Raw genomic sequence first — 12017 nt, 5'->3', positions numbered from 1 at the left:
GTTACAATAAATTTTCGTTAAAGTTTGTGGCATATCGTGGCTTTAAAATGACTTATATTTGCTCGTTGATGGGTTAATTTATGCTTTAATTATGGCAAGCAAAAAATTCACATCTTTCGATAGTCTTTCCATCATGGATGGCGAAAATTTTTTTAGCAATCAAGGCTAACTTTCTGTTTAATTTTTTTTCTTCCCTAAGTGTCGAACAATAACTCTAATCCAGATATTCTTTCATCATGTATATTTTTTTTTACTAAAAAATTACAAACTGGTACATGCTTATATACGTATACATACTTCCGGAAATGCGTCAGTGCGTATATATAGGCTTGTGTCCATATGAGAATCATGTCTTAGGTGATCAGAACATGTAAACTATTGCATGAGTGCACACATCACAATATACTACGTGAATGCACACAATCTACTTCCAAGTATGACTAGATGACCGTGGAAACCCAAAAGGCCAAAAGTAGTTGCATGTGCATTCCTATAGCAGATTCTGAGCACAAGGGGTCAAATTTATAATTATTAAAAACTTTCTCATGTTCATTTTATAATTATATAAACTTGAAAGTTTAGTAATAGTAAATTAAAATCCTAGCATTTGATTTCTCAAGATGGATAGTGTAAATGTAACTGCACTTTTTATAGAGATATGTTCTCATTAGAACGCTCCTTTACACGCATATATATATATATATATATATATATATATATATATATATATATATATATATATATACACACACACACACACACCAATTCTTGTGGATTTAATCTTCTTAAATGTTAGTCAATGGATTGAAAGTGAAGTGAGAAAATGATTTATAACCACCTAATATTCCATTTTTACTAATTAATCATCACAATTTAGGTATTTTTACAGAGAGATGTTCTCACTAGAACTCTCCTCTATACACACATGTGTATAGATACACACCAATTCTTGTGGATTTAATCTTCTAAAATGGTAGGGAATGGATAGAAAGTGAAGTGAGAAAATGAATTATGACCAACTCATATCCCATTTTTACTAATTAATCATCACAATTTAGGCAACATTATAAGGGAATTATTAGAGATTAGAATCCTTGCAAATTTAACATTATCTTGGATTCATGGTGCAGGTGCTTATCCACGTACTGTTGTAACAATGAAATATAATTTTTATTATTAAAAGAAGCTAGACGTGAAGTTTCATAGTATAATAAAAAGGATATATCACAACATTGTGCGAAGAAAAGGCCAAAAACAATGGACAGTACAACTATTTGGATCACTCTTTTGTGCAAACTTGTTTTGTGCGTCCTAAGATGATATTATCTCATCTACTTAATTGAGTTGATTAATTATATTGATAAATTTACGAGTCAAAAATATATTTAGTACACATACCGTTATTTTTGCTCAAGTAATTAATTAATCACAAAATACATGAGATGTGGTTGAACAAGAAATTTACATGTAATTAATTTGTGAGCGAGGTAAATCAGTTAATTGACATGCTACAATATTTGTCACGAGAAATGCACATATGTTTAGTATAGACATCACCGTTCTTTTGGCTCGAACAATTAGTCACACTGTACTGTGATGTGACATGTGATTCAACAAGTAATTTACATTTGATTAATTTTGTGATCGAGCCAAATCAGTTAACTAATTCGCTACAACATTCGTCACGGGTCACATCCGTTTAAATGTTTAATACGCCTGACAATATTTTGCTCAATCAATTAATGAGAGTGTGCAGAGAGATTGATGTGATTAAACAAGATATATTTACATCTGATTCATTTCATGATCGAGCTAAAACAGTTAACTAATGGGTTACAATATTCGTCACAGGTCACGCACATCAATGTAGTTCACGTGACAATGTTTTCGCTCATGCAATTAATCACAGCGTGCAATGAGATGTGATTATATATATTCAACATCTGATTTATTTCATGATAGAGCTAAAACAATTAACTAATGGACTACAACATTCGTCACGGGTCACATCTGTTTAGTGCTCCTGGCAATGCTTTCGCTCAAGCAAATAATCACAGTACTGTGCGGTGAGATGTGATTCAACGAAAAATATTATTTACATCAAAAAGACTTTGGAAAACAAGTTGAATGGAACCGAACCATATATTTTTAATGTGATCTTAACCAAGACAATTTATATCTAAGAACACAATCTTGAAGAAATCTTCACAATGAAATCTTGTCTTATGGACAATTATTTTACATTCAATGCATTCGCCATAGGAAACTAATGGTTTATAGTGACTTATGGTTGGGACCAGACTGGAAGCCTAGCTAGGTTATTACTAATTATGCCAAGAATTTGACTTATTAGATCACCTTGCTGCACCAATTACATGTTGATAAGATCCTCTAATAAAGGAAAAAAATCTCTTTGATGTTTCCTCCCACTTTAATGATGTCCTAGTAACACCACATTTTATGGATCACCTCACTATTAATTAGTACAATGTTAATTATATATATTGTCCCAAATAGATAAAATTAAATAAATGAAGATAAATTAGTCATCTTCATTCTTCAATTCCACAAGCCAAGCTAGCATGCCTAATTAATGAAAATGCCATCGATTTGTATCAATTCTTCAGACATGATGCGACTTATCATATGCGTGATGCGTCATTAACTTTTTTTTTTTTTGATTAATTTATGTGGTGCTTGGTTGAACACCTTTAATTTATGCTATACTATCATAATTAATTTATTTCAATTATCATATATACCTCGTTGTTGAGTCTAAATCTTTCTATAATCATAAAATTCAATTCCCTTCTCCTCTACTACTTTTAAATATGAAAATAAAAAATAAATATGTATGTGTCTCGTGAGACTGTGAGACACAACATGGATGTACATAATCTACTACAGGAATGCGCGCGCGTGTGTGTGTGTGTGTATATATATATAAGTGATGTACATAATCTACTACAGGAATGCGCGCGCACACACACACTGTGTGTGTGTGTATATATATATATATATATAAGTGATGACTTTTTTTGATTCAACCATTTAGGTATATCAACAGTTGAAAATTGCTAAAAATAATGAAAAAATTTAGATAAGGCCAATTTTATAAATATTACAAACTTGAATGTTTGCATTAATTATAAATCTGACTCATATTTTTTTTTTTAAATTCTCAACTATTGATGGACCCTTATTATATTTTTATTTATATAATTATATATTTGTTTATTTTAATATATTCTAATATATATATATATATATATATATATATATATATATATATATATATATATATATATATATATATATATATATATATATATATATATATATTCAAACCTATTATCACTCAATTAGAATGTAACCAGAATGCCATCATACTATATGGTAGTTTGCAATACTAATTCATATATAATTACTACCAAACAAAAATACTACTTTTACTCAAACTTGTTCCAATTTGGCAATTACTACTTTAATGTTGTTGTTGTTGTTGTTTTTTTAAACACCAAATGTCCCCTTCTTATATTGGGAGTTGAGGCTGTATTCGATTTGAATCCAAAAGGGCAAAGGGGTTGTTGTAACTTACCTACCTCATAGTTTGAACGGATATATATCTTTTGTAAATTAATCAATCTCACTAGTCACTACCACGTAAATGACGTAATTACATAAAGTCACGATGATATGAATTTTGGTACAAATAGTATTAGTGCAACTAATTTGGATATAATTGAACGTTATTCATTCCTTCAACTTCAAGAAATTGAAGAAACCATTAATTGCACTATGTGATATGACTTAGTTATACACGTCATTAGCTATAGTTAATTTACAAATTAGCCGATTCAATATGAATTAATTAACCATATAATAAAGCAACGGTGATAATTTTTTTATAGTATTACCCTAATTAATTAGTTATATAAATTCCATTCAAGCGCAACTTTTTTTTCAAGTACCTACTAGCCTTCAAATTCATGAGTTACGTACTATCAAGTGTCTATCACTACGCAAAAAATTATAACAAGTAACAAATATGTAATTTTTCTTATATATATTTACGTAATTGTCAGCCCCACATTTCAATAGTAAGATGTTGAACTCAATTTACTAATTAAGTCTCTGTCCAACATTACTGATATAATTCAATTGAATAATTTACTATACATATATACCAATAATGCTGGCTACAATTTGTGAAAAATAATGTCCCCAAATTAGACTAAACCAAATTTTCTAGAAAACCTATATTTTATTACGCAATGTTTAAAGTGAACATATAAGGCAATAATTGTCATAATGAATACAAATTCAATGGTCCAACACTTCATTGTTTTTTCTTTTTTGAATGGAAGAAAATTTCAAAGATAAAAGAAAGAGTAGTGTTGGTTCTAATTGCTTAATAAGCAAAGCTAGCCCAGCGCCAGCTCATAAAAGCAATATAATGCAGGACTCTTATGGGTCATTTCCCGACAAAAGTCACCCAGAGTGCACATTTAGGTAGCGGGATCGAGTTTCACTCAAAGCAAAGAGCACATTTTCAAATATTGATTATAAACTTTCTTGTAAATCAAAAAATAGTGCAAGTTTAAAGAATTACACCACTTATGAAAATTACAAATACACTCATCTCCCAACCCTTTATATTTTGAAATTTGACACTTTAGAATAACTCTATTGTAAAATTTTCTTAACCACAACTTTATAATATATTAAATTATAAGATATTTGGCTTCTTGCTAGTACAAGATGTATTGAGAAAGAAAAACCTATGGGCGCATAGTGTTTCGGAGAATCTAATATTTGGGTCGTCAATTATGTAATAATTATGTTAAACACACACAGCAGAAGAAAGTGGTAAATTCAAATCAAAATTAGTTGTTTTCTTTATTTAAAAAAAAAAAAAAAGTCTATAGCGTTATGGATCAGTATTAGTATATCTTGCTTCAGGTATAGAACAAAAATTTTGAAAAAATAATATAAAATTATATACATCAATTACTGTGAAAACAATTTCGTTAACTTCTTAGTTGTAACCGTAAGCCTAGGCGGCGACCTATAAAACAAAAAAGTAGTGCATGTGTCCGTAAGGACAGCCCAGGTGGTAATTAAGAGTGCTCTACCTACAGCCGAGAGGTTGGAGGTTTGATCCTCAAACTCCTGGGTTCCTCCTTGTGGTCCTTTGCCGGCTAGGGTCACGGGGAGAGGAGAAAACCTAGTTAAAAGAAAAAACTTACTTTTCCCTATAAATATTTCGAACTTGAGCTTTTATTCATTATAAGAGGAATTTTTTCAAAACTTATTGCTCTATTTACCAAATTCAATTCCAACCCACTTCACATTTATTATTATTTGGGTGACGATTGAAATCCTGGTCATGGGGAGACAGGCTCCGACCAAAAAATCTTTGATGAGATTTAATTCTTGATCTTTCTTCACAAATTTTACTCATATAATCAATTGAGCGGTCTATGTAGGCAATATTTATTTATTATTATTTTGGATGCATGATGTAAAGATGTATATCCCATGAGTGAGAATAGAGGATGTAAAGATGTATATCCCACATGAGCGAGAATCTTTGAAAAAAAATTTACTCTGTCATAACCTATGATTTTCGTAGATTTCAATCGCCATCACCCAAGATTTTCTTTGCTTCAACTCTCTTCTACTACGTATTATTACCATCATTTTTAAGCCTAAAATTCTATAAATACAACCACCTCTTTTCCCATAACCCACCACACTTCACACCATCCATCTTAGCTAGCTAGCTTCTCTTTCTTAATTTCTTTTGCTTAAAAAAAATGGAGTAAACCTTAGTTTCCCCGACCACCTTAATTCCGTTATTGATCATAATTTGCCCGTTCATGTCCATTGTCGGCGAGGTGAAAACATGGAATCCTTCGCTGCCATACGAAATCCTCTCCCTCGATTTCGCCGCCAGGCTGTCATTTAGCTCCGATTCCGTCGCCGCCGTTTCCGGCGATTTCGGCGGGATGGTTACCGGAGATCCGGCCGCCGTTCTCTACCCGGCGTCCGCCGGTGACGTCGTGGAGCTCATTGAATTCTCTTACAACAGCTCCTGTCCCTTCGCCGTGGCCGCTAGGGGCCACGGACACTCGGCGCGTGGCCAGGCCACGGCCATGGAGGGCGTGGTGGTGGATATGAGGTCGTTGAAGAGGAACGGCGGCGGGATTAGGGTTTCGTGGAGTGAGGCCTTAGGGTTTTACGCGGATGTCGGAGGATATCAGCTTTGGGTTGACGTCTTACGTGCGAGCCTCGAATATGGGCTGGCGCCGGTGTCGTGGACGGATTACTTGTACCTCACCGTCGGCGGGACCCTCTCCAACGCCGGAATCAGCGGCCAGACTTTCCGGTATGGTCCTCAGATCGCCAACGTTCTTGAAATGGATGTTATTACAGGTAAAAATGAACATCTTCTTCTATAATGATAAACCTAACCCATTTTTCTCTGCATGGGTAGCTCAGTTGGTTATTGAGTAACAGATTTACAAAGATAAAAGAAGTTACACTTGTGTGAGAACCCGTGAGACGGGTCGAATATTTGATTAATAGATCGATCTTTGAACTCATTATCAAATATCTGACCCGACTCATATCATAGATTTAGACCCATGAGGCCATGAGGGGTATAACACAAACTTTTCCCAAAAAATCTTGTATGATTAAGGTGTGAGTCCCAAAGCAAGCGATTTTACCTTTTGTAAGTAAAAATCAAATGCATTTGATGCCATTTAAACTACAAACAAAAATTTTTGTGGACTTTTCCTCCAAATAGAAACTGTATTTCTGACAATTTTTTTTTTTTTATATACATACATTTTTCCTATACATATTTCTTGACGACACGCTGGTAGGTTGTCATTTTTCGCCTACCAATTATTTATAAAAAATATTTTTTTTACCTATTATTTCTATCTTGATTGAGTTAAAAAAGTTAAACAAAAAGTGAGTATGGTATAGTTAATTGGCAACAAGTATTATTTTCTTATAATTCAACTATGAAAAGTATTGTCTTTTTTTATTTTAAAATATTAAAAGAGAAACCTTTTCTTTTCCAATCTTCACATGTTTGGTCGGTAAATTACATACAGAGATGATTGTCACTTTCAAGCAAGACTTTAGTCGTTAATTAGGTGGATGGTGTACATATTAATTTGTGATATGAGTATATACGAGAATTTAATATTATGGGTATTATTATTATTATTATTATTATTATTATTATTATTATTATTATTATTATTATTATTATTATTATTATTTGTAGGGCATGATATATAGTTTAAGGACAGTTATGTCCACCTGGAATAATATCTTGTAGGTAAGATTCACCTAATTAAAGTGTATGGTCACAAGAATCTACTCAATTGCATGTGTTAGGTACGTATACACTTATAGTGCCCAACTTCATAAAAATAAAAACAAAATAAAAAAATGACGTTATATTATCTTTTTTCTATTTTTATTTTTGCATGGGATGACAATAAATAATTATTATTATTCCTTCTCTCTCTCTCTAAATGCAGCCTAGTACGACAGTGTATATTTTACACTTTTATTATTGTTTGATTGTTCAGGAAAGGGAGAATTCATCACTTGCTCAAAACACATCAACTCTGAATTATTCTTTGCTGTTCTGGGTGGCTTAGGCCAGTTTGGAGTGATAACTAGGGCAAGAATTGTATTACAAAAAGCACCAACAAGAGTAAGTATAATAATTATACAAATACGTGGTGCCACCTTTTACGACTTCTGTACTTTCGATATCTTTATGTCTAAAACGAAAATAGACAGACAATTTTCATTCTAAGAAATCATATCTTTTACTGCTCTTTATTTAACTTATATTTATGGCAAGTATATAGTTCTTGTTGACACGGGTACCAGTCAGACCAATATGTACAGTCATGTATAGTATATTTAATTGTATCGAGTATTATATATTATTAATAATATCTGATTCATGCAATTAACTAATTAAGTAGTATATTATACATAGTAGAAAAGTTGTATACCATATATAATTTTCCTTATATGGTTATAATTTTTGTGGTGCATGTGTGTATGTGCAGGTGAAGTGGGTAAGGATGCTTTATGATGACTTCACAAAGTTCACAAGAGACCAAGAGCATCTAATATCAATTGATGATGGCCTAGACTATGTGGAAGGGTCTCTTGTGATGAACCAAAGCCCTGCAAATAATTGGAGATCTTCCTTTTTCTCCCCATCCCATCAACCCCAAATTGCTTCTTTGATATCCAACCATGGCATCATCTACTCCCTAGAAGTAGTCAAGTATTATGATGATGAAACAGCCACCACAATTGACGAGGTACTATTTTAACAATGACCATAATATTAGGCAGTGTTGTAAAATTCCCGACAGGCCGCCTAGTGTATCACTATAATTGGTGATCTTGGCAGCAGGTCGGCTAGGCCCCGCTTAGGCGCCGATCACCGACTAGGCCTTCTAGGCACCGATTAGGCTGCCTTGTCGGTCGATTAGCTATTGTGATTATTATTTTTTTAAAATGTTATTTTACTCAAAACGACATCGTTTTGGGTTAAATAACCCTAAATTGTTCAAACTAGATGTTTTTTTATGTTAATATTTAATATTTTAGTATTAACTATTAAAGTATTAAATAGTCTATAATTATTAGAGAAAAAAAAATGCACGGATGTCTAGACACCGATTAATCACCGCCTAAGCGTCCCGGGCGCCCGAAAAGCACCTAACAATTTTTTCAACCATGATATTAGGTACAATTATATAAAATACCTAATTGTATCAGTCATATATTATTGACATCATGACTGATGGTAGGTAGACAATAAGTTTTTGCATTCTTAATGCTAATACTATCTTGTCTATTCAATATGTAGTTGTATCTAATACTATCGACGACAACGTAAAAATTTTGTTGATATAGTCAAAAGAATTTATATGTATATATGTGAGGGGTTATTACACGGTCTAAAAAGATGTAATGATGATACATATATGCAGGAATTGCAGGAGTTGTTTAAAGGGTTGAGCTTTATACCTGGGTTTGTTTTCGAGAAAGATGTATCATTTTTTGATTTTCTGAATAGAGTAAGAAGTGGAGAGGTAAAGCTGAGGCAAAAGGGGATGTGGGATGTTCCACACCCATGGCTAAATCTTTTTGTACCAAAATCCAGAATTTTGGATTTCAATGTTGGTGTTTTTGTGGACATCATTCTCAGACAGAACAAGACATCAGGACCCATCCTTGTCTACCCAACTAACAAATCAAGGTAATTAACATCCTAAACCCATTTTCACTCAAAATTAATATAATACTTATAAGGTGTACCTTGTGCTTTATTAATTGTACCTATTTCTTTTATTTATTTTGACAAATTAAAGCACACATACATCATTGTACTTAAAATCCCTAAACCCATTTTCACTAAAATTAATATAATATTTACCAAAAATTTTAGACATGGATTACTATGCTGGTGTTTTAAATAAAGTTGTACCTCGTGCTTTACAAGCTGTACTTTCTCTTCTATTATTTTGACAAAACACAACATTTGTAATCTACAACAGCTTAAACTTTCCTTAATATTTATATGCGGGAAGGGTTCTCACTCGAAAAAATTATGAGAAGTAGTATAATGTTTCTGTTTCGAGAAAATTATTATTTTTGTGACAGATGTTTTTTATTTTTAATGTTTTTTTTGGGTGTTTTGACAGATGGGATGATAGGATGTCAGCTGTGATCCCAGAAGAGGAAACATTTTATTGTGTGGGGCTATTGCATTCCAGTGGAGTGAATGAGTGGGGAGAATTGGACAGCCAAAATGAAGAGATTTTGAAGTATTGTGATGAAGCTGGCATCAAGATCAAGCAGTATCTTCCTCACTACAAAACCGAGGAAGATTGGGAGAAGCATTTTGGAAAAAAGTGGAAAACTTTTCAACAGAGAAAGGCTTTATTTGATCCCAAACTCATATTATCCCCAGGCCAAAGAATCTTTTCTTAATCATCATCTTTGGTCTGGTCCATAGATGCATATATGCATGCATTACCTAGCTAGCTGCTAATAGGTGGTAATTTATTAGTTAATTAATTAAGGTATAATGTAGTAGTGCAATAACATAGTTTAATGTACTAAATATGGTTAGCAAATTGTTGTATGTAGATGTTTTGCCTCCATGCATTAGATAAATTAAAGATTTTCTTTTTTGTAACTAGATTTATATTATCTTTTTTTTTTAAGCTTATATTCTTATTTCAAGTTGCAATAATTGTTACGTATAAGATTATACACCGGTTAAATTTTTTTACAAATTTTATTTTATTAAGATAAATACCGACATTCTTTCAACTAATGAATTGATCAGTAGAAATCAAGTCATGAGTTTTTTTAGTTTTGAATATAAGTACCATTTTCATGTGGATAATATTTAGATTTTTTTTTACGATTAATTAATGAATAATTATAAGTGAAATTTGAGTTGTTTTCATAAATTAAGTATTATTGATTAATTAAATGTTAAAACAGTGGTAATGATTGTGCTGGGATTATGCCTAACAGGCTGTCTGTTTGTATGGTAGGAAAAGGCTGCTAAAGCAACAGTTACTATCTGCACAGACTGTTGCTAACATTTTTGTGCTGACTCACTTTACTTCTTTTATTTTTTTTATTTTTAGTTTTTTTCAGTGTATTTTCAACCTTCTAAGATTGGATTGTGTTCACATGCAGTTCTTCGAAGTGTAAAAATAGAAAAAATATTTATTTGAGAACAACCTCAGCTTTTTTTTTTTTTTAATACGACAACCTTAGTTAGGTTCGTCAAACAATTGACTTGATAATAACAATGTTTAAAGTTCAACTCTTTATAGGAGCTAGTTATTGGTCTTTGACCTTCTTAATTTGAATTAGTCAGTTATGGATAATCTAGATTGGTTTATCTCTTTGTGGTCATTTACCAACTAAGATTATAAGTCAGACGACTTTACTAGAAAAATCATTTATTTGACAAGAACGGTTGGGTCATTGGCAAATTATTGCATGGACCATGATCCACACAGCTGTGTGGACTAAAAATAAAAAGTACATTATTTTTGTACTGAAGGTACATTATTTTTATATTGTAGGTACATTATTTGATAGTATATATCAAATAATGTACCTTCAATACAAAAATAATGTACTTACAGTACAAAAATAATGTACCTTCAGTACAAAAATAATGTACTTTTTATTTTTGGTCCACACAGCTGTGTGGACCANTTCTCTTCTATTATTTTGACAAAACACAACATTTGTAATCTACAACAGCTTAAACTTTCCTTAATATTTATATGCGGGAAGGGTTCTCACTCGAAAAAATTATGAGAAGTAGTATAATGTTTCTGTTTCGAGAAAATTATTATTTTTGTGACAGATGTTTTTTATTTTTAATGTTTTTTTTGGGTGTTTTGACAGATGGGATGATAGGATGTCAGCTGTGATCCCAGAAGAGGAAACATTTTATTGTGTGGGGCTATTGCATTCCAGTGGAGTGAATGAGTGGGGAGAATTGGACAGCCAAAATGAAGAGATTTTGAAGTATTGTGATGAAGCTGGCATCAAGATCAAGCAGTATCTTCCTCACTACAAAACCGAGGAAGATTGGGAGAAGCATTTTGGAAAAAAGTGGAAAACTTTTCAACAGAGAAAGGCTTTATTTGATCCCAAACTCATATTATCCCCAGGCCAAAGAATCTTTTCTTAATCATCATCTTTGGTCTGGTCCATAGATGCATATATGCATGCATTACCTAGCTAGCTGCTAATAGGTGGTAATTTATTAGTTAATTAATTAAGGTATAATGTAGTAGTGCAATAACATAGTTTAATGTACTAAATATGGTTAGCAAATTGTTGTATGTAGATGTTTTGCCTCCATGCATTAGATAAATTAAAGATTTTCTTTTTTGTAACTAGATTTATATTATCTT

The 12017-nt window shown here is 32.1% G+C and overlaps 1 protein-coding gene across 1 annotated transcript; it reads left to right on the top strand.

The window, feature by feature from the left end:
- The first annotated feature begins 5773 nt into the window (after nucleotides 1-5773).
- LOC116014165 (cytokinin dehydrogenase 3-like) lies at nucleotides 5774-10261 on the top strand. The gene is made up of 5 exons (XM_031254169.1): nucleotides 5774-6438; nucleotides 7617-7744; nucleotides 8112-8372; nucleotides 9051-9319; nucleotides 9765-10261. Exons 1-5 carry the CDS (start codon nucleotides 5883-5885, stop codon nucleotides 10051-10053), a joined length of 1503 nt encoding a protein of 500 aa, XP_031110029.1. The 5' UTR covers nucleotides 5774-5882; the 3' UTR covers nucleotides 10054-10261.
- Nucleotides 10262-12017: the final 1756 nt, after the last annotated feature.

The sequence above is a fragment of the Ipomoea triloba genome, chromosome 3 (genome assembly GCF_003576645.1).
Source record: "Ipomoea triloba cultivar NCNSP0323 chromosome 3, ASM357664v1".
NCBI classification, from domain to species: domain Eukaryota; kingdom Viridiplantae; phylum Streptophyta; class Magnoliopsida; order Solanales; family Convolvulaceae; genus Ipomoea; species Ipomoea triloba.
The sequence above is the reverse complement of the archived record's forward strand: the minus strand, read 5'-3'. Positions and strand labels throughout refer to the sequence as shown.